General features: G+C 39.7%; 1 protein-coding gene across 2 annotated transcripts in view; it reads left to right on the forward strand.

Annotated features, from left to right (window-relative positions):
- LOC136863816 (sialin) overlaps nucleotides 1–24,743 on the forward strand; it is a 420,132-nt gene that overhangs the window by 46,855 nt on the left and 348,534 nt on the right. For both annotated transcript variants that reach the window (XM_068225912.1, XM_068225911.1), the window contains exon 2: nucleotides 23,833–24,020. In XM_068225912.1, coding sequence (XP_068082013.1) covers nucleotides 23,833–24,020 — 188 coding nt within the window. The remainder of the gene's footprint in view (nucleotides 1–23,832; nucleotides 24,021–24,743) is intronic.

A 24,743-nucleotide genomic window follows, 5' to 3' on the forward strand; every position in this document is an offset into this window, starting at 1 on the left:
AAAACACAAAATACGTGTTACTTTATTTTTAAAAGAGATTAAAAATACCAATTTTCGTGTCTGTAATATGTGGTAAGTTCTTTTCATATACTGTGGAAATGCTCATTTTAAAATTCACGCCCTTCAACACTTCCCCTTAAGTGGATTTTCAAAAAAATATATACGTGTTCCTTTACTTTTACAGGAGATCCAAATATCAATTTTCACGTCTATAACATCTCCAGTATCCTCATAAAAATAATTAAACACCTTCTTCAGTTCTTTTCACCCATCCCACCCCCTTAAGTGGATTTTCCGAAAACAAAAGAATACGTGTTTCTTTATTTTTAAAGAAGATTCCAAATAAAAACTTTAATGTCTGTAACATCTTAAGTTTTTGAAATATAAGTATCCTCATGAAAAGAGTTCAACCCACTTTTAGGTCCTTTTTACAACCCCCTTAAAGTGAATTTTCCGAAAACAGAAATGCGTGTTTCATGATTTTAAAGGAGATTCCAAATACCAATTTTCACGTCTGTAATATCTTCAGTTTTGGAGAATCCAGCAACCTAATAAAAATAATTCTACCCTTTATCAGTCATTTTATCTCCCCCCCCCCCCACTTAAGTGTATCTTTCCGAAAACAAAAAAGATGTGTTACTTTGTTTGTAAAAGAGATAAAAAATACCAATTTCACTTGTGTAATATGTTACGTATTTGAGATATATCTTATATATACTCATTTTTAAAATTCACCCCATTTGTGACTCCTGTTTACCCCCTCTTAAGAAGATTTTCCGAAAACAAAAAAATACGTTGTGCCCTTGCAAAGGCACCCAATGCGGTGATCTTCTTTCTTCATATGTGCGCCGGCTGCTCCTGTAAATAATGACATTTAAAAATACTCACCGCTGCATGTAGACTCTTCTTCCTCAGTCGTGGTGCGTCCAAAATATCCCACGGGTTATGGGCCACACGTCGATCGGGGAATGAGGAAATGAAAAGATGGGGTAAACTAAACTATAAATGACGGTACCCAAAGACTGAATTAAAATTTAAATAAATAAACTGATTTATTGAACAAAGTGCAAAGTGCCAAAATTGAAAATAAACTGGTGGAAAATAAAACAAAGTGAAATGAAATTGAAATTAAAAAAAAAAAAAAGATCTACATTACAATAACTCAAATTATCTGCCTAATAAAATTGACTGAAAGTCAATCCAGTTTAAATTATAAGATTACGTCGATACACTGTCTCAATGACGATGACGTGAATAAATCATACCACTGGTCAGAAATACCACCTCATTTGAAATACTGAATTGTAATACAGTGAAAATGTCTATCAAAATAAACTTGCGTAGTTGAATAATTAATTAATTGGTTAAGTCATCAAATCAACACTGACTCAGAGGTGTTTATCAAATATTTAACACATGTGACTCAGTTGGGAAACACCCAACTCTAAAATAATCATGGACTGCACTAACCATGTATAACAAATAAGAGAAAAAGAAACAAAACAACCATGAACATTGTACTTCATCTACCACGTAACCATTTCCACATTTAAAACTACTCGTGGTTGAGAAACAAGACAATTATTGAAACATGAACCTGAGTGTTACAATCACTCATTTAATTATTCACACCAAACTTGCATGACTGTGATAGCCTGGACCTCTAAAATGTAAAAATAATTAGGCCAAGTGCCTCATGTTTACATCTTAAATGAAAGCGATCCCTTTACATTATTAATTTTACTTAATTTGCCGCTGCCTGCATTTTCATTACGAATTCATATTTGTGGTACTACCACTAGATGGAGGCAGATCCCATCTCATTTACCTAATTCATTTGCGGCACGTATGATACAACTGGTTTATTAAAGATCGCTTCATTTTCCTAATTGAAATGTAGTGGATTTCTAAGGCTTGGTAATTACTGAATGTCTGGTATGAGCATACCACTACTATAGTTTTGACTATGAACTAATCGATGATCTCTTATCCTAACACATGAAATCTTATTTACATAAACGAACCTGTTAATGGAGAAACACTGCTCCAAACAAACAAATACTGAAGTCAAAAATAACCTAACTACACCTATCTATTTACATCAATGAATATAAACAATTCACGTATGATCAGATCCTAAAATAACACGGTGATAAAATATACACAAATAAATGATAATAATAAACAAATCTAGATCCCAAACATCGCTGCCTGCTGAAAGTTAAAAAATAAATAAAATGCGCAAATATCGGAGTCTAAAGAAAATTTACCCAGCCACAAGTAACAAAACATGTGAATTTGATGGCAATCTTCTAACCTCAGACGAAAAAAATGTCTGGCTATGACACTATTCAGCCTTTATGGACAATAATTACTGGTATTACATGTCATCCATGATTCAACATGACTGTCAAAATACACATTGATTCGTCGCTCTGCTCACATATTACCTCATGCTCTAACTCGCATATATTTTCCGAGCATCTACTTTCCCTGGAAACTATTTGACACAATACAGGCTTTCTGCCTACAATCATAATCCATGTCGTTACATATTTAACACTCTCAGTTAAATTATTCATCTCTCTATTCTATTCATACATCATTATTCTCGACGTAGTAACTCATAATACGGCCTCGCTCGTATCCGGCGGGCGAAATATCTGTCGTGCACATCTCCATTTCTTACGACACTGTTCATGACATGGTCCAATGTCACATTTCCATTATCAACGCAGATCATCAGGGATATTCCTATTAACTTTGCTCGATCTTTAGATCATCCTCTGCTTCACATCTCACAAAATATCAGAGCTGACTTATCAATGGCTTCCTGTCACTAACTGTTTTACTAAAATGACGAGATTGCCTCTCAAAAACACGGCTATTGAAGATGTGTAACCGCAATTACACACAGAAATAAGTATTCGCGTGTCAACCAAATCGTCGCAATAATACACGGTATAAGAGCTACCGGAAACGGTCATCTGAATAAAGATTACATAAAATGAAATAATCTGAATGCGCAAGTAGCAAAAGTAAACATTGAAAATCAACAAGGCGGCATCTACAAGATCATAACTTCAACAAAATATCGCTCGTAACCAACGTTATAATAACATTATTATTATTATTATTATTATTATTATTATTATTATTATTATTATTATTATTATTATTATTATTATAAATCTGCATTACACTTATCGAAATCTCGCAAAACAAAATTCTAACCTGTCAAAAGGACTTATTACAAATGATCCAGGAAATATATGCAAAACACATTTACTTAAAGAAATTACGCAAATAACACTAGCTCCCACTTATTATTATTATTATTAGTATTATTATTATTATTATTATGTCATTATTATTAATACGTGACTTATTTACAATCCTATCTAATAGTCTAAGCTACATTTGATAATCGATTGGTTCATAGTCCTACATATTTATTTATACATTTTGGTGCTCATTACCTTAGTGCTGGAGGCAGGTTGGATCACCCTCCGGGCTCTGCCATGATGAATTAGAATTCCATCTTGAAGCTGGTGTGGTAATCCGAAATGTCACACGCACGTACTTGATACATCTTTATATTGGCGTTACACACGTTCACATTTACATACACAATCGCATTTTCTAGCACTTCAATGAAGATTATACAATAACACTGCATAAACACCTGACGTGAAGTCGAAAGTCTTCTCTCCGCTACCTGCCTGGCGTCTCCTGCTGTGTCTCACACCCCTCTCAGTTTGTTTGTTTAAGGCTTACCGGTTGTTCACCTCTTCGGAACATAACAGTGTACTCAAGGTCTTAACACCGCGGCCTTCCATTAATAAAAAAACAAAGTCATTCTCCTCCCTGTCACTTCTTTGACTAACTTTTCTCCCGTCATATCTCGCTTGCCATAACAGTTCATTGAAAGTGATGAAAACAAGCTAAAAGTACTGTTTCCAATGTTGTGTGGAGAAATTTTTATACTACTCGTCCTCCAAAATAAAAAATAAAATGACCTTTCAACAAATATCCAAACTACACGTGGATTAGGAAATTTTTTATGCAGTTACATGTTACGACGTGATCCATTGTCCCTCTCGGTTGGTTGTGTAAGTTCATTTAAGGCAAGTGTTGAAAAGTGTAGCTATTGCCTGATTATCTCTGCATAAATTCAAATTACATAAAAGTTTGTTAAAGTGTTCATTTCTCCTGAAATATTACTCTCACAAGTGAATACATGGCTCACTCGGATGCCAACAAGTGTCTCTGAACGCGTTCCTACCAGACTCAGAATTCACACAACTGACTGCACTAACTCCGTACAAGACTTCGTACAAGAACTCCGTACAAGACTGAATTCGAAAGCTAACACTGAAGATTCACCACGCTGCTCGTTGGTTTTGTAAACAGTTCTCCCCCCACTTCGAAAATAGTTCTGTGGAAGGGATGTGGCGTAGTAATCTTGCACTTGGGACCGATTTATCATACGTCCGTAGGTTAAAGCTTTAAAAAATATGTACAAAATCTTCCTAATTTCGGTCCGTCTTACTTGTTATATTGCGCTGTGGGAAACGATCACAGGGTAATCCATACGACGGCGCGCGTCACCGGCGTTATTTCCTTCCTGAGGATCCTCTCTTCCCGCCATGATAGTTCGCTTCCTGGGCGATACCACCCTTCCATGTAAAGTTAAAATTTCTTAATTAACCACTAATTAATCACACATTTGCACAAATAAATTCTCAAATATTGTTAGGAAGTCAGGACACCGTTTTCCACAACTACTCCGGGCTCCAAATAGCGAAATACTGGCTGTAGATTCCCGCTATGACAAGACATTTAAATTTGCAATTTTGTGATTGGCTGAGACGTTCGCGCTCCTCGCAGCGTGGATGCTTCCATTTCCTGCCAAGGGTTGACGGGTATTATCGTTTTCTCTCTTGCACTTCTAAGTAGGTCAGGTTCCAACGCGTGATTTTCCCGTGAGAACCGAGTAGAAAGTTCCCAATCCTTGTCGGCACCATAAACTTTATTGGATGTACCATTTAGGCCAGCTACATGCTGTCCGTGCCATAAGAAAAGTTCTGCGGATCTCCTTGCAGTCTGACCGGCGCCAGAATGTTGCTTTGTGACTGCCAGCTTTCACAGCCTACTGTTGTATTCCAATATGCGAATTATTCAACTTTTAATTCATGCATTATTACGCACATTCGCTTATGGGTGCAACGTCTTTCTTTATTGTTAAAGGAGATTTCAAATACTAATTTTCGAGACTATAACATCTTCAGTTTTTGAGATATGTGTATCCTCATAGAAGGTATTCTCAGTCTAACCAAGTCAGCTATCGGGAGCCGTCGTGCTGAGTGAGTGTGCCGGTAGAGCGAGAGTGGAGTGTGAGCCGCGAGTGGAAAAAGAAAGACGGGAGGGAAGAGGAAGATGATTGGTGTGGATCAATATCGGGTAGATATTGGAAGATGGCAGGGGAGATGGAAGAAGGAAGCAGCTAGGAGTGAAGGAGGTAAAGTGGAAACAAGAAAGATGGGTGAGATGATACTGGTGGCAGCGGTGATTATGGTACTGCTAGCTATAGGGGGTGTGGAAGTAAACCCCGGTCCGACTTCCAGTGGCAACATGAGTTGGGAAGATGTGGAGGTCATAAGAAGGGTGGTTAAAGAAGTTGTGGAAGAAGAATGCCCGTTTGAGCAGATTCAAAATATGATGAAGGAACAAGTGAAAGAATTTGAAAATATGAGGCGTTGGATACAGGGAAAAAACCGACGAAACAATGAGAAAAGTGGAAACGAACCAGAGAGAAATTATATCACTCAAGGTGAAAATAAGGGAGATGGAGGAAGAGGTGGTGAGCTGAAGGCAGAAATAGAAGACGGTAGCCAAGAACGCAGGAAGAAATGCTTATATATATATTGAACCCTTTGGTCCATATTGAGGGATACCTACCTTTCTTACCTCTCAGCAAAGTTCATGAGATCTGTCTCTTGGGCCGTATCGAGTTCTTCGTCACTTGCTGAGGTAGAGGTAGGGTTCAGTAATTCTAATCTATCTACTGGAATGAAAGATCTGTTTAAAAGATTCCTATTAATTCAGGAAAATTCTGAAGCAATCTGATATGTCAACGGTACCATAGAAGTCAATTGTGTCCACTGGACACCACAATCATTTTTACATAAAGGTCAGAACACTGGTGTGAGACTTCAACGTAACTGCCTGATGGGCATTCTTACTAGAAGCCATTGTCTCAATTATTAATTATTTAAGAAATGAAAGTCTGGAAATTCTTAAATTCGGCTTCCATGTGAGACCACATGTACCATCATAGTGATTCGTTATGGTCCAGCCCTCGTAACACGAACTCTGGACTCTGGATATAATTAAGGCCGTCCAATCGGTGTGTGCCACACAGTGGTTCTACGGCATGGACCCTTAATTGAATCGATGTGACCTGCGTCTATGTCATGGACCGACATCTAAACTTCTAAGTTACTTTAAAGACATTGTGGATGATGACCGCAAGGAAAATGATGCTACAGTGGCATATGGCTCTTATCTAAGTCACTGAGGTTGATGGTCGTGGTGGTGATTATTGATTTAAGAGGAAGTACAACTAGGCAACCATCCTCTATATAACACTAATCAGATGGAAAAAATGGAAGGATCCGACACTTCGAAAAATGAAGATATCGGTCAAAGGAAGACAAGGCCCACGAAGGGCATCAAAATGAAAGATTCCCTAGCCCTCCCAAACCTAATAGCGTCGGGGTCAGAAAAGAACAAGAGTTGACCAAGAGAGGTCAGATAGGATAGATGAAAGTGAAGAGTCTGGTACAAGTAAGTGGAAGCAATGCCAGGACTCAGCTGAGGGCCCCGTGGTCGCACACCCACGCTCCAAAGTTCGGAGACCCTGATGCCCATTTTAGTCGCCTCTTACGACAGGCAGGGGATACCGTGGGTGATATTCTACCGCCCCCACCCACAGGGGGTTGAGGTTGATGACCCCCTGACCATCCAAATTTCTAGGCTGAAGGCTAAACACAATTAAGTTACATCAATCAATCAATACTGATCTGCATTTAGGGCAGTCGCCCAGGTGGCAGATTCCCTATTTGTTGTTTTCCTAGCCTTTTCCTAAATGACTTCAAAGAAATTGGAAATTTATTGAACATCTCTCTTGGTAAGTTATTCCAATCCCTAACTCCCCTTCCTATAAATGAATATTTGCCCCAGTTTGTCCTCTTGAATTCCAACTTTATCTTCATATTGTGATCTTTCCTAATTTTATAAACGCCATTCAAACTTATTCGTCTACTAATGTCATTCCACGCCATCTCTCCGCTGACAGCCCGGAACATACCACTTAGTCGAGCAGCTCTTCTTCTTTCTCTCAATTCTTCCCAACCCAAACATTGCAACATTTTTGTAACGCTACTCTTTTGTCGAAAATCACCCAGAACAAATCGAGCTGCTTTTCTTTGGATTTCTTCCAGTTCTTGAATCAGGTAATCCTGGTGAGGGTCCCATACACTGGAACCGTACTCTAGTTGGGGTCTTACCAGAGACTTATATGCACTCTCCTTTACATCCTTACTACAACCCCTAAACACCTTCATAACCATGTGCAGAGATCTGTACCCTTTATTTACAATCCCATTTATGTGATTACCCCAATGAAGATCCTTCCTTATATTAACACCTAGATACTTACAATGATCCCCAAAAGGAACTTTCACCCCCATCAACGCAGTAATTAAAACTGAGAGGACTTTTCCTACTTGTAAAACTCACAACCTGACTTTTAACCCCGTTTATCAACATACCATTGCCTGCTGTTCATCTCACAACATTTTCGAGGTCACGTTGCAGTTGCTCACAATCTTGTAACTTATTTATCACTCTATAGAGAATAACATCATCCGCAAAAAGCCTTACCTCCGATTCCACTCCTTTACTCATATCATTTATATATATAAGAAAACATAAAGGTCCGATAATACTGCCTTGAGGAATTCCCCTCTTAATTATTACAGGGTCGGATAAAGCTTCACCTACTCTAATTCTCTGAGATCTATTTTCTAGAAATATAGCAACCCATTCAGTCACTCTTTTGTCAAGTCCAATTGCACTCATTTTTGCCAGTAGTCTCCCATGATCCAACCTATCAAATGCTTTAGACAGGTCAATCGCGATACAGTCCTTTTGACCTCCAGAATCCAAGATATCTGCTATATCTTGCTGGAATCCTACAAGTTGAGCTTCAGTGGAATAACCTTTCCTAAAACCGAATTGCCTTCTATCGAACCAGTTATTAATTTCACAAACATGTCTAATATAATCAGAAAGAATGCCTTCCCAAAACTTACATACAATGCATGTCAAACTTACTGGCCTGTAATTTTCAGCTTTATGTCTATCACCCTTTCCTTTATACACAGGGGCAACTATACCAACTCTCCATTCATCTAGTATAGCTCCTCCGACCAAACAATAATCAAATAAGTACTTCAGATATAGTACTATATCCCAACCCATTGTCTTTAGTATATCCCCAGAAATCTGATCAATTCCAGTCGCTTTTCCAGTTTTTAACTTTTGTATCTTATTGTAAATGTCATTGTTATCATATGTAAATTTTATTACTTCTTTGGCCTTAGTCTCCTCCTCTATCTCGACATTATCCTTGTAACCAACAAACTTTACATACTGCTGACTGAATACTTCTGCCTTTTGAAGATTCTCACATACACACTCCCCTTGTTCATTAATTATTCCTGGAATGTCCTTCTTGGAACCTGTTTCTGCCTTAAAATACCTATACATACCCTTCCATTTTTCACTAAAATTCGTATGACTGCCAATTATGCTTGCCATCATATTATCCTTAGCTGCCTTCTTTGCTAGATTCAATTTTCTAGTAAGTTCCTTCAATTTCTTCTTACTTCCACAGCCATTTCTAACTCTATTCCTTTCCAGTCTGCACCTCCTTCTTAGTCTCTTTATTTTTCTATTATAATATGGAGGGTCTTTACCATTCCTTACCACCCTTAATGGCACAAACCTGTTTTCGCATTCCTCAACAATTTCTTTAAACCCATCCCAGAGTCTCTTTACATTTATATTTACCGTTTTCCACCGATCATAGCTACTTTTTAGAAACTGCCTCATGCCTGCTTTATCAGCCATGTGGTACTGCCTAACAGTCCTACTTTTAAGACCTTCCTTTCTATCACATTTATTTTTAACTACCACAAAAACAGCTTCATGATCACTAATACCATCTATTACTTCAGTTTCCCTATAGAGCTCATCTGGTTTTATCAGCACGACATCCAGGATATTTTTCCCTCTGGTTGGTTCCATCACTTTCTGAATCAGCTGTCCTTCCCATATTAACTTATTTGCCATTTGTTGGTCATGCTTTCTGTCGTTCGCATTTCTTTCCCAATTGACATCTGGCAAATTCAGATCTCCCGCTACAATCACATTTCTTTCCATGTCGTTTCCCACATAGCTGACTATCCTATCAAATAATTCTGAATCCGCGTCAGTGCTACCCTTTCCAGATCTGTACACTCCAAATATATCAAGTTGCCTATTATCTTTAGAAATGATCCTTACACCTAGAATTTCATGTGTCTCATCTTTAACCTTTTCGTAGCTTACAAATTCTTCTTTCACCAGAATGAACACTCCGCCTCCCACCCTTCCTATCCTATCTCTACGATACACACTCCAGTGCCGTGAGAAAATTTCTGCATCCATTATATCATTTCTCAGCCATGATTCAACTCCTATTACAATATCTGGTGAATATATATCTATTAAAATACTTAATTCTATTCCTTTCCTTACAATACTTCTACAGTTCAACACTAACAATTTTATGTCATCCCTACTTGATTTCCAGTTCCCTGTTCCCTTATCACCGCTCCCTAGGCCATCCCGCTTCCCTGAATGTACCTCCCTATTACCCTTCCAAACAAATTTCCTAACTTATACGTACCCCTGCGGTTTAAATGAAGGCCATCTGAGCGCAGATCCCTATCTCCTACCCACCCATTTGGATCTAGAAATTTCACTCCCAGTTTCCCACATACCCACTCCATAGTCTCATTTAAATCCCCAATCACCCTCCAGTCAGTATCCCTTCTACACAGTATTCCACTAATAACAATCTCCGCTTTCTAAAACTTCACCCGTGCTGCATTTACCAGATTCCACACATCTCCAACTATGTTGGTACTTATATCAGCTTGCCTTACGTTGTTGGTACCAACGTGAAACACTGCCACCTTCTCCTTCCCCTCCTCCCTCTCTTCTACTTTCCTCAACATCTGCCTCAACCTAATTCCTGGATAACACTCTACCCTGGTACCCTTTCCTCCACACACTTTCCCCACGTGTCTAACGATGGAATCTCCCATGACCAGAGCCTCAACCCTACCCACCTCGTTTGATCCCCTCCCCTCCTGGTCAGCCCTATCTTTCCTGATAGCTGCAGAAGCTACTTCCTCCTCCCTTTTCTCCTTCCCATGACCGTGTTCCACCTGTCTTTTCGTATCATCTACTCTACATTTTCCTTTCCTACCTTTTCCCTTCCTCCTACTCCCACACATCTCAGCAACAGTTCCCTGTCCCTCGTCTTCCCTCTGTTGTTCTACCTGGAGTGACTCGTACCGATTTTGCACAGACACCTGTCCTGAATTCTGATTGTGAATAGAACTCTTAGCCTGCAATCTCCTTCCCCTTAGAACATTAGACCACCTGTCTTCTACAACTCCTCCCTTTCCTTCCCCTCCCTCTTGTACAACTACTGTAACCTGTACGTTGTTTGAGGGAGTCCTATCTTCCTTCCTGTCTTCTGTGAGAATCCTAATTATCTCCCTCAAACTTTCAAACTCTTCCCTCATACCCCTCAATGCCTCGCCACAACCACAGAAACTACACTCGCGCTCCTTAGCCATTCTTTACGGGGGGGAAAATGAAATTAAAAATAAAATAACTTATTTGCAAAAAATAAGTGAACGCAGGGATATATTGTCTGGGATAGTACACAACAATAAGGTAATTAATATACGACTACACTACAATACTACTTAGTCGTGCTCTATTTTTTTATCCTACAACCCCTGACAGGATAAAAACTGCTGTTAATTAATGACCAAAGTTTTCACTTTACTATCCCCAGCACATTCACTGCTCAATCAATCAAAGTTCAATAATTACAACAATAGCAATGCTCACAAACTGTGTGGCAATAAAATCCATTTCCTTCGGATATGTCCCCTTAATCGTTACTTTACATTTACATATTCCCCAGAAAACAAAATAAAATTTCCAGAATGCATCTCCAAGTTATTCGCTTGATTAAAATTATTTCAAAATGCGGTTTCACTGAATTTAATAATTAAATAAATTGAAATGATTTAACGAAATGTTAAAGAACAGTAAATTTTATCTCCGCGGACTCTGGTTTCTTCACAAATTCCTACACAGCTGTGATGTGCATTCAGTCTTGTGATATTTATCTGGCTGGAAAAGAATTGTTACATAATTCATGTCCAGTTATATATCTTGTCTCATGATCTCACACTTTAAAATCTAATCAAGTTCTAACCGTTATTAACACTTGGATATGCTAATAATCTACGTATAAACCAAACAACTCGCCCTATAATTACGATGTCATATCTCGTCATACCATTTATGAATTTTGCACACCCCTCACAGACAAACCAATCATCACAACCATCGCTCTATATTTTGGACAACCCTGAATTTGTTTACTCTTGTTCCTTATACTCGGAGTTCGTGGTTTCAAATGTTCATTACGTCCCCAATTAAACAAATTTTACAGTATTCCCCAATACTCAGATTATTACCGGCTATGAATTTCAACTAAATCCAGCATTTAACGTTCTCCCCGGCCGAGAATACAATCTCAATTCCACGCCTGTCCCGTTATCATATGGTGTAACCCTCTCAGCTGAGGCCTCTCGTCCCCAACTTCGCTTGGCAGTAACATGAAACACCTGGTTTGTTCCAGTTGACTGGCTTCTCAAAATGCTCACCTTTAAACTCTGCCGACATAATTAAACAAATACGATATTCTAACCACCAAAATGCACAGATTATGCTTCAAGATGCCCACACTAATTATACGCGTCGCAAATTAATACCGCTATGGATTTCTATGTATTTCTTTCCATTCCCAACATTATAAAATATACCTCGGTCTATCGTGTCCCGGCTTCAATGACAGGTCCAACCTGATTCACAAATCTCATATCAACAAAACTAACCTCTGTTTCCCAGCTCCACAATTATCATCGACAACGAACTGGAATAAAATCCTTACTAGAAATCTCGACGTCTAATATCGCACAATGCATTAATCATGAATAACTTCGCATAAATGATATCGTATTTAATAACTTGATTTTTACGAAAAATGACCGAAACACTCTACTAGATCTTTTTATTGTCAGTCAGACACAGTTTAAAATGGGCCTAGAAAAACGTTTCTCTTCGTGACCAAATTCATCACCCTAGATTCTTACCCGACAGCGCGCTTCCACTCGATTGAAAATGAGTAACCATGGATTCCCACATTATTAACGTCAAATTGCAGACAGGAAAATTTTACGTCGAATGAACATCTTAATTTCACATCACAAAATATAGGCAGTACACTCACACGGATGACGATCTACATTGGACGTGATATCACTTCGAAACCCTATTCGATAACTTTTTACAACATTATACGGCACTCGCAAGACTTCAAAAATTTATCCAAGTGGAAAATAAAACAAATGACTCTTTTAGTCGTATTCTCACATTTACAAAACTTAGTAGGGGTGACCACTGCGTTGTATATCCCCATTCAAATACACTTTTAGAGATCATGAAACAAGATATAATAGGTAGTAAGATGGAAAGTCACCTACCTCATGTAGTCACACCATTGTTCGTCATAGGGCTCACCTGCGGCCCTGGCATTTTATTTATCCATTTTTACATTCATGGCTTTACAGATCATTATTATATTTCTTCAGGTTTCCTGGAATAAAGCATTAAAAAAAGAAAATTCCCTTCACTTGTTTGCTGAGCGCACACGATGGACTATAATTATTTCCGCACACGAATTACTTAATCACATTAGAATTTATTCAGTACTTTGACCGTCCTATCTGGTACAATTATTTCACTCAAGAAAACTATCTCCTCATGGAGTCAAGACCTAGCCACAATGGCTAAAATCTGCAGTTGAACTCAGTCTACTTTTGTTGTTTGATTTCGCAGAGCAGCTCAACAATTTTTCGTCCGCTTTGTATCACAAATGCCGGTGAAGGAGACTTCGTCATGGCGTCCCTTCATATTTATAGCAGTTACCCCTCTCTTCGGATATCTCCCTTTGCCGCCAAGAAAATTTCTATAAATTTTCTGACTTAACTAAACTGTAATTTCAATAGTTTTGAAAGTGACTACATGCTTACTACATTTCTGGCAGTAGTGTTCATGGACATTTAAAATTTATACGGGTTCGATTTGTGAGATGATTGACCCCCTTTGATAGGCACTATATTTTTTGACTTGGTTTGGGTCACGCCATGTACACGCGCTTTGAAATAGTTCACAAAAATGACTTGAGATTCTTCCGCTGTCGACACGTGTGACTGACGTCACGTATCCCAGAGCGTGGGACCGAAGGTAATCACCTCCTCGTCACGTGTCAAATCCATGCTATCAAGAATCCAACTTTTTATTTAATTGTTAATTTATGCATAATGTTCTTAGGGCACAAAGGTCATGGGTTCATATTTCCCCCAAGACACGAATTCCTTTCGCACAGTGACAAGGAATTTCCTTTAAATTACTCCAGATGGTGAAATTTCTAATTTCGACGTCTGATGAAACATGACCTTTGAACACAAATTCCTTTCTTCTCTCTTATGCAGTTGTTCATCTCCTGGTGTACGGAAGTTAGTTGATGCCTTCAGATTCCTGGTAGTTCTCGGTTGCTTGGTTCGTTCGGGGCTGCGGGGTAGATCTCCAGTGAATTGTAGTTGACTTATTGGAAGTTAGGTGGTTTGTCCTTCCAACTTCTCGACGAACTTGCATTCACATCAAAATGCGAATTTTCTGGGTTCAAATCCCTGTCCTCATTACTATCGTTGTCACTGACTTTCTTCATTTTTGCACGTGGTTTACCGTTCTTCTTCTTCATCATTCTCCTCATCTTCTTCATTTTAGCAGCTGGCTGACCCTTCTTCTTCATCATCATCCTCATCTTCATTTTAGCAGCTGGCTTACTCTTCTTCTTCATCATCATCCCCATGTTCTTCATTTTAGTAACTGGCTTGCCCTTCTTATTCATCGTCCTCCTCATCTTCTTCATTTTAGCAGCTGCTTACTCTTCTTCTTCATCATCCCCATCTTCTTCATTTTAGCAGCTGGTTTACACAACTTCTTCATCATCCTCATCTTCCTTTTAGCAGCAGGCTTACAATTCTTCGCATTTGCTTGAGCCTTTCTTGACGGACTATAATCGTCATCACTGGCATCCTCGTCTGAACGTTCATCACTTCTACTTTTCTTAGGCCTCTTCTTCTTATTGGCACCAAATCATTTAGGTTTTGCTTTTTCCTGTTTAGACCCATGCCATAGATCAGAATGTCTGGATTTGTAATTATTCCACCTTCTATCGGCTTCATTTCCACAACGGCGTCTGCGTCTTTGGTAAGAATTTTCCCGACATCGACCCTGGTTCCTCCTACATGGATCACGGCGTCTATTCCACTTTCCGTACAGGTAGGTAGGCTGTTCCACGTTCTTACTATCCTGGTTTAGTATGGTTTCAAACCCTTGCCCATTATTCTCTTGTATGACTGCCTGCGAAACATCCCTTTCCTGTCTACTCTCTTGGATGTGGTTTACAACATTCACTTGGTTTTCCACATGCTTAGTTACTTGTGGCACTGATTTGAGAGACTTCATGTTACCTAGATATTCAAGTATACGGGCCATTATAACATCCACTGTTTCTAACTTCTTATTCAAGTCCTTCGCATCCGCCATTATATTTTCACTTGGTTCCTTCAAGTCTGCCTGTACCTCCTCAATATTCCTAGCCGTTTCTTCCTGAGTTGCACCTAATTTTCTTATATCCTCTTTATTCATCTGGATTAATTTTAAGTCAATGGCTTCAATACGCTGGTCTACAGTTACCTTGACGTCTTCGGCTACCTGGTCTACTTTGGCATTTACGACGGCTATCTCTTTACACAACATTTCCTTATGTTCATTCATCGCTGTGAAGACCTTTGACTTACCGTCTTCATGCATGATGCTGAACTTCTCTACCTCGGTTTTCAGATCGGCCCTAAGCTCAGCTTGATCTGACATCAACTGCTTACGTAGTTCCCTACTTTCGTTGTCGTGCCTATCGAGGTCTCCTCTAATTATGTCCTGATTTTCACAGAGAACACGATGTAGCTCGCGAGTTTCTATGAACTGCTGATTTATTTCATGTTTAAAGTCAACCTGTGCTTTAGTGTTCTGCTCCACCTTCACAGTTAAGTCACCAATGTCCTTCCTAATATCCCCACTAGCTTCTTTACAACTATCCTGCGTGTCCTGTACGACCTCCTTCATGCCTTTTAATTCTACATCCGCACTATCTAATTTATTGTCCATGGTTCCTACGACTTCCTACATACCTTTTAACTCATTGTTAATAGATTTTAGACTGTCACTTAAGTCCTTCCTATCGGCTTCCGCAACCTTCCTATCGGCTTCCCTGCACTCTCTCTGTTCCTTCTTATCGTTTTCTATCCTCTCCATTAAGTCCTTGATCATTTGGACCACCTGCCCTTGGGCCAATTCTCCCTCCTGAATAAACATACTGTATTTAACAGAAAACGATAGGTCATCGGTGAGCCCGAGACTTCAACGGCGTATAATAGGACTACAACGATAAACATCACAACATCCTCCTATCCAACACATCACAGTGTTAATGCCACATTCTCTAAAATTTTATTTAATAAAATGTGAAATTCAATGTTCACTCGATCAAAGTGATCAGCCAAAACACTCAAACCAGTATTCAAAAATTAGGGAAATTACTCTAACACCTACTAAAATTATACCTTTCATTCAGTAGATAAATTATTCTCATAGTGGTATCTCCTAGCCTTACTCATCGGGCGTTTATCTATTTCTTCAAGTTCACTCTCAACTCTGGCGCAGGATTTTATCATCCATAATGTGGCATAGCCTCAACATTATTTCTCTTTTCCTCTACTACACGATTTTTTCAAAAATATCCTTATCGTTATCGTGACTGAAGTTTCCTCATCGTTATCGTGACTTATGCCCCACGTTGGGCGCCAACTTACTGAACCCTTTGGTCCATATTGAGGGATACCTACCTATCTTACCTATCAGCAAAGTTCATGAGATCTGTCTCTTGGGTCGTATAGGGTCCTTCGTCACTTGCTGAGGTAAAGGTAGGGTTCAGTAATTCTAATCTATCTACTGGAATGAAAGATCTGTTTAAAAGATTCCTATTTATTCAGGAAAATTCTGAAGCAATCTGATATGTCAACGGTATCATAGAAGTCACTTGTGTCCACTGGACACCACAATCATTTTTACATAAAGGTCAGAACACTGGTGTGAGACTTTAACGTAACTGCCTGATGGGCATTTTTACTAGAAGCCATTGTCTCAATTATTAATTATTTAAGAAATGAAAGTCTGGAAATTCTTAAATTCGGCTTCCATGTGAGACCACATGTACCATCATAGCGATTCGTTATGGTCCAGCCCTCGTAACACGAACTCTGGACTCTGGGTATAATTAAGGCCGTCCAATCGGTGTGTGCCACACAGTGGTTCTACGGCATGGACCCTTAATTGAATCGATGTGACCTGCGTCTATGTCATGGACCGACATCTAAACTTCTAAGTTACTTTAAGGTCATTGTGGATGATGACCGCAAGGAAAATGATGCTACAGTGGCATATGGCTCTAATCTAAGTCACTGAGGTTGATGACCCCCTGACCATCCAAGTTTCTAGGCTGAATGCTAAACACAATTAAGTTACATCGGTTGATGACCAAAGTTTCCACTTTACTATCCCCAGCACATTCATTGCTCAATCAATCAAAGTTCAATAATTACAACAATAGCAATGCTCACAAACTGTGGGGCAGTAAAATCCATTTCCTTCGGATATGTCCCCTTAATCGTTATTTTACATTTACATATTCCCCAGAAAACAAACTAAAATTTCCAGAATGCATCTCCAAGTTATTCGCTTGATTAAAGTTATTTCAAAATGCGGTTTCACTGAATTTAATAATTAAATAAATTGAAATGATTTAACGAAATGTTAAAGAACAGTAAATTTTATCTCCGCGGACCCTGGTTTCTTCACAAATTCCTACGCAGCTGTGATGTGAATTCAATCTTGTGATATTTATCTGGCTGGAAAAGAATTGTTACATAATTCATGTCCAGTTATATATCTTGTCTCATGATCTCACACTTTAAAATCTAATCTAGTTCTAACCGTTATTAACACTTGGATATACTAATAATCTACGTATAAACCAAACAATTCGCCCTATAATTACGATGTCATATCTCGTCATACCATTTATGAATTTTGCACACCCCTCACAGACAAACCAATCATCACAACCATCGCTCTATATTTTGGACAAAACTGAATTTGTTTACTCTTGTTCCTTATACTCGGAGTTCGTGGTTTCAAATGTTCATTACGTCCCCAATTAAACAAATTTTACAGTATTCCCCAATACTCAGATTATTACCGGCTATGAATTTCAACTAAATCCAGCATTTTAACGTTCTCCCCGGCCGAGAATACAATCTCAATTCCACGCCTGTCCCGTTATCATATGGTGTAACCCTCTCAGCTGAGGCCTCTCGTCCCCAACTTCGCTTGGCAGTAACATGAAACACCTGGTTTGTTCCAGTTGACTGGCTTCTCAAAATGCTCACCTTTAAACTCTGCCGACATAATTAAACAAATACGATATTCTAACCACCAAAATGCACAGATTATGCTTCAAGATGCCCACACTAATTATACTCGTCGCAAATTAATACCGCTATGGATTTCTATGTATTTCTTTCCATTCCCAACATTATAAAATATACCTCGGTCTATCGTGTCCCGGCTTCAATGACAGGTCCAACCTGATTCACAAATCTCATATCAACAAAACTAACCTCTGTTTCCCAGCTCCACAATTATCATCGACAACGAACTGGAATAAAATCCTTACTAGAAATCTCGACGTCTAATATCGCACAATGCATTAATCATGAATAACTTCGCATAAATGATATCGTATTTAATAACTTGATTTTTACGAAAAATGACCGAAACACTCTACTAGATCTTTTTATTGTCAGTCAGACACAGTTTAAAATGGGCCTAGAAAAACGTTTCTCTTCGTGACCAAATTCATCACCCTAGATTCTTACCCGACAGCGCGCTTCCACTCGATTGAAAATGAGTAACCATGGATTCCCACATTATTAACGTCAAATTGCAGACAGGAAAATTTTACGTCGAATGAACATCTTAATTTCACATCACAAAATATAGGCAGTACACTCACACGGATGACGATCTACATTGGACGTGATATCACTTCGAAACCCTATTCGATAACTTTTTACAACATTATACGGCACTCGCAAGACTTCAAAAATTTATCCAAGTGGAAAATAAAACAAATGACTCTTTTAGTCGTATTCTCACATTTACAAAACTTAGTAGGGGTGACCACTGCGTTGTATATCCCCATTCAAATACACTTTTAGAGATCATGAAACAAGATATAATAGGTAGTAAGATGGAAAGTCACCTACCTCATGTAGTCACACCATTGTTCGTCATAGGGCTCACCTGCGGCCCTGGCATTTTATTTATCCATTTTTACATTCATGGCTTTACAGATCATTATTATATTTCTTCAGGTTTCCTGGAATAAAGCATTAAAAAAAGAAAATTCCCTTCACTTGTTTGCTGAGCGCACACGATGGACTATAATTATTTCCGCACACGAATTACTTAATCACATTAGAATTTATTCAGTACTTTGACCGTCCTATCTGGTACAATTATTTCACTCAAGAAAACTATCTCCTCATGGAGTCAAGACCTAGCCACAATGGCTAAAATCTGCAGTTGAACTCAGTCTACTTTTGTTGTTTGATTTCGCAGAGCAGCTCAACAATTTTTCGTCCGCTTTGTATCACAAATGCCGGTGAAGGAGACTTCGTCATGGCGTCCCTTCATATTTATAGCAGTTACCCCCTCTCTTCGGATATCTCCCTTTGCCGCCAAGAAAATTTCTATAAATTTTCTGACTTAACTAAACTGTAATTTCAATAGTTTTGAAAGTGACTACATGCTTGCTACATTTCTGGAGGTAGTGTTCATGGACATTTAAAACTTATACGGGTTCGATTTGTGAGATGATTGACCCCCTTTGATAGGCACTATATTTTTTTGACTTGGCTTGGGTCACGCCATGTACACGCGCTTTGAAATAGTTCACAAAAATGACTTGAGATTCTTCCGCTGTCGACACGTGTGACTGACGTCACGTATCCCAGAGCGTGGGACCGAAGGTAATCACCCCCTCGTCACGTGTCAAATCCATGCTACCAAGAATTCAACTTTTAATTTAATTGTTAATTTATGCATAATGTTCTTAGGGCACAAAGGTCATGGGTTCAATATGGAGTGCCGGAAGAAAAAGGAGAGGACAAAGTGCTGACAATCTACAATGTTCTGGAAGTCATCCAAAAAATTATGAAAATTATCTTTAGTGAAGTTGATATTGACAATGTGGAAAGGATAGGTAAAGCACGGGGTAATAGGCCGATAAAAGTGAAGTTGCTTTCCATCATGATGGCGAAAATAGTGATAAGAGGCGCGGATAATATACGGAGTACAAACATTTGGATTAAAAGAGATATGGGAAGAGAAGGGATTAAGAATATAAACACTCTGAAGAAACATTTGGTCAGGGCTATGGACCAGATTTTGGACAGTGAGGAAATTACGGGAAATGGAAGAGAATATGAAGAACGAAGTGGTAATGGGGAAGAGAGTGGAAGAAAGGCAAGTTAGAGACAGTAAAGTTGGTGAAGACGGGCATGGGGAAAAAGAAAAACCAAGGAAAGTTGGGCACTGGAACAGAGCTTGCAGCAAGAAGAAATTAGCAGGGCAAAGGAGGACGCGCATACTACCTTCGAATCGATCATAAAAGGAGCCAGGGAAGCAGCAATTGCGATGAGGAGGGAGACCAGGGCAATAGTTAAGGAGCTGAGGACGGAGGCCAGTGTGAGAGAAGAAAGGAAGATACAGGGAGTGAATGGGGGGGGGGGGGGGAGCACAAGATGTGACAAGTGCACATAAACGAAGTGAAAATACGGCTTGGAGGGAGAAAGCAGAAACAAGAGGTGCCTTGGCGAAAGGGAGAAGCTCGAGCCTAAAAGAGATGTGGGGTTAGACGAGTAAATTGGACGTAGGCGTAGTGACAAGAAGTAAAAAGAAAACAAGCAGCAGCAGTAAGTAAATTGTTTAAGCACATGAGAATAGTGGAGGGTGTGTGTTATTTGTAACTGAGATAAGAGCGATTAAGTAGTTAAATTAGTAGGCGGTGAAGTGTGTATATTAATTACTATCATTAGATGGTATTGGAAGGCTGTAATTAAGATGAGGCGGCTATTTGGTTAGTAAGTAAGTAAGAAAGAGAGTGATTGTAAAAACTGGGTAGGTGATAAGGGTAAAAGCTAATTGTGAAATATGAGGGCATAATTTAATATAGTGAGATGGTAAAATGTAGTGGCATAATTTAATATATGCCGGCCCCGTGGTGTAGGGGTAGCGTGCCTGCCTCTTACCCGGAGGCCCCGGGTTCGATTCCCGACCAGGTCACGGATTTTTACCTGGACCTGAGGGCTGGTTCGAGGTCCACTCAGCCTACGTGATGAGAACTGAGGAGCTATCTGACGGTGAGATAGCGGCCCCGGTCTAGAAAGCCATGATTAACGGCCGAGAGGATTCGTCGTGCTGACCGCACGACACCTCGCAATCTGCAGGCCTTCGGGATGAGCAGCGGTCGCTTGGTAGGCCAAGCTCTTCAAGGGCTGTAGTGCCATGGGGTTTGTTTGTTTGTTTATAATTTAATATGGTGATTTTTTTGCTAGTTGCATTACGTCGCACCGACACAGATAGGTCTTATGGCGACGATGGGACAGGAAAGGGCTAGGAGTGGGAAGGAAGCGGCCGTGGCCTTAATTAAGGTACAGGCCCAACATTCGCCTGGTGTGAAAATGGGAAAACACGGAAAACCATCTTCAGGGCTGCCGATAGTGGGGTTCGAACCTACTATCTCCCGAATACTGGATTCTGGCCGCACTTAAGCGACTGCAGCTATCGAACTCCGTTTAATATGGTGAGAGGCTTGTGTGGCTATAGTTGAGATATTTTGGCTGGTGAATACAAGTGGTTGCAGGGAGGTGTGATTCAAAGTTGCGATGGCATGTGTGGTGACTTAGTAAATAATCACGACGTTTCGTGATTAAGTTAATGTGTGGAGATGGATGGTATAAGGTAATAGAGTGGATGTAAAAACTTGTGATGAGTTAAGGCTGGCGGATGAAGAGGGAGATAGTGATGTGTGGTTGGTAATGTGTGGAATGGCAAGTGAGATGGTTTCATTTAATGTCGAGAGTTGCCTGAAATTTTAGAAGGAAATAAGGGTAGCGAGATAATAGAGTTTAGCAGTGGACAATAGTAATGAAACGTGAGGAGAATAATTGCACACCGGCACGTCAGTGGATGTAGCATGAAAGCTGGGTTTGCAACTTAAGTAGAACAACAGAGAGGTCAGTGTTCAGAAAGGATTGCGCTAAGTTGCGAACCAGGCCGGAAGTGATATGCAGTTTGTTTAAATTACAGATGCCGTCTGCTGACACTATTGTACTCTATACAGCAATGTGTTATTGTTTTAGATTTTTATTATTATACTGCCTTCTGCCATGGCCTACAGACCACCAATAAGGGTTGGTCTTGGGCCAGGCGACAGTGTTTATCCTGCCTCATTCCCATTTTATTATTATTATTTATGGTTTTGTCATGTGTCTGCCTATCTGATGGCAGAAGTTATAGAGAACACGATTTCCGATCATACAATTTGACCGTACCGACTATGATATTAGAATTAATGAACTGTTACTTAGTCCATATCAACGCCGAGCATTGATAACATGAAACTGTTCAATCGTGTTAATTTGCGATGGTTTTTGTCGGGATTGTCTTAAGGTGTAAAACCGCGTGTTCATCGGTCCAAGACAAGAGGGGGTCATGAAAGAACTAACGACTCCCTTTTATATTAGATGCCCTTCTATCAGAGTCGGAAGGAAATTAAATGCGAATGCCTACAATATCGAAAGTTCATAAAAGTGATCAACAATGGCATTACATTGACCATTGTTGTGATGTGATTTATCTCTTCTGCTGCCACTCATCACCAATAGATGGGATTACTGTTGCGTCCCGAATAAAACAGCATGCCTGAATATTGGCGGAAACTTTGCACATGCTATATGATTGTACTACAGCAATCAATCAATCAATCAATCAATCAATCAATCAATCAATCAATCAATCAATCAATCAATCAATCAATCAATCAAGCAATCAATCAATCAATCAATCAATCAATCAATCAATCAATCAATCAATCAATCAATCAGCATTGATGTGCATTTAAGGCAGTCGCCCAGGTGGCATATTTCCTGTCGGTTGTTTTCCTAACGTTTTCTTAAATGATTGCAAAGAATTTGGAAATTTATTGAACATGTCCCTTGGTAAATTTTTCCAGTCCCCAAGTCCCCTACCTTTAAACGAATACTTGTTCCAATTTGTTCTCTTGAATTACAACTTTATCTTCATCTTTCCTACTTTTTAAAAACACCACTTAGACTTATTCGTCTACTAATGTCATTTTGTCATTCCACTCCATCTCTCCACGGACAGCTCGGAACATACCACTTAGTCGAGCAGCTCGTCACCTTTCTCCCAAGTCTTCCATCCCAAACTCTGCAACATTTTTGCAACTCTACTCCTTTGTCGGAAAACACCCAGAACAAATCGAGCTGCTTTTCTTTGGATGTTTTCCAGTTCTTGAATCAAGCAATCCTGGTGAGGGTCCCATACGGTGCACTGGAACCATACTTTAGTTGGCGTCTTACCAGAGAGTTATATGCCCTCTCCTTTACATCCTCACCACAACCCCTAAATACCCTCTAGTATAGAAATAAAGTCTGGTTCTCCACACGGGATGTGATACCCAAATGACATTGCCATCGACTTCTCACCATCGCGGCTGCTGTTCGATCCTCAACCAAAGCACGTGGGATTTTTTATTTCAAAAATCCATGTACCTGTGGGTAGGAGTCCACGTAAAACTGGAGGATCCATGGCTATGATCACAACATCAACCAGTCACGTAAAACTGCAAGTCTACTAGATGCGTTTGCTTTGTTTTACCGTAGCTTCATGACAGTTTATTTGAATTTCTGAAACTCTAAGGGGTACTTAAGAGTCTACGAGGTACTTAATAGTGTAAGTTTAAGATGGGAAAGACACCAAGGGGCTTAATAAAGCACCATCACACCATCTACATGTGTAAATACCAATGTTTTTCTCTCACTCTGGTAGGTGCATAATGGAGTACATTATATGTTTCAGGAAGAACACGCTATGCTGTGGCTACTCTTCTTCTTACGGGAGGCATGCTCAGCTGTGTGGTCAGAGGGATGCTTTCTGTAGCGATCGTGGCCATGGTAAAGACCGTTCACCACCCCAACAACACCGACACTCTGCTGGAAGACGTCTGTCCCGACTACACACCATATGAGTCCTCAGACAAGAACCAGGTAACTACCAACTAGCAGTGGGGCTGTTCGGTCGCTCCCTTCCTAGTCCTATCTCACCATCACCATAAGACCTGTCTGTGTCGGTGCGACGTTAAAATAAAACTAAAAAAATGTGTTAGTGAAATACATTTTACTGTACAGTAAGAGAATTTAAAGGTTCTTTTTTACAGTAATCTGTTTACCCTCCAGGGTTGGCTTTTCCTTCGGACTCAGCTAGGGTCCCACCTCTACTGCCTCAAGAGCGTGAGACATTGGGTCGGGGGATATACAACTGCGAGTGAGGACGAGTGCCTCGCCTAGGCTGCCTCACATGCTATGCTGAACAGGGGCATTGTGGGGGAATGGGAAGATCGGAAGTGACAAGCAAGGTAGAGGGAAGGAAGCGGCCTTGGCCTGAAGTTAGGTACCATGTCGGAGGAGAAGTTGGAAGCCACGGAAAACCACTTTGAGGATGACTGAAGTGGGAATCGAACCCTCCTCTACTCAATTGACCTCCCGAGGCTTAGTGGACCCCGTTCTAGGTTCCAACCCTCGTAACACTTTTCAGCTTTTGTGGCAGAGCCGGAAATCGAACCCGGTCACCGGGAGTGGGGGTTGGAAAGGGTGGCAGTTAATCAATCAATCAATCAATCAATCAATCAATCAATCAATCAATCAATCAATCAATCAATCAATCAATCAATCAATCAATCAATCAATCAATCAATCAATCAATCAATCAAT

Source organism: Anabrus simplex, chromosome 2 (genome assembly GCF_040414725.1).
Source record: "Anabrus simplex isolate iqAnaSimp1 chromosome 2, ASM4041472v1, whole genome shotgun sequence".
Lineage (NCBI taxonomy): Eukaryota > Metazoa > Arthropoda > Insecta > Orthoptera > Tettigoniidae > Anabrus > Anabrus simplex.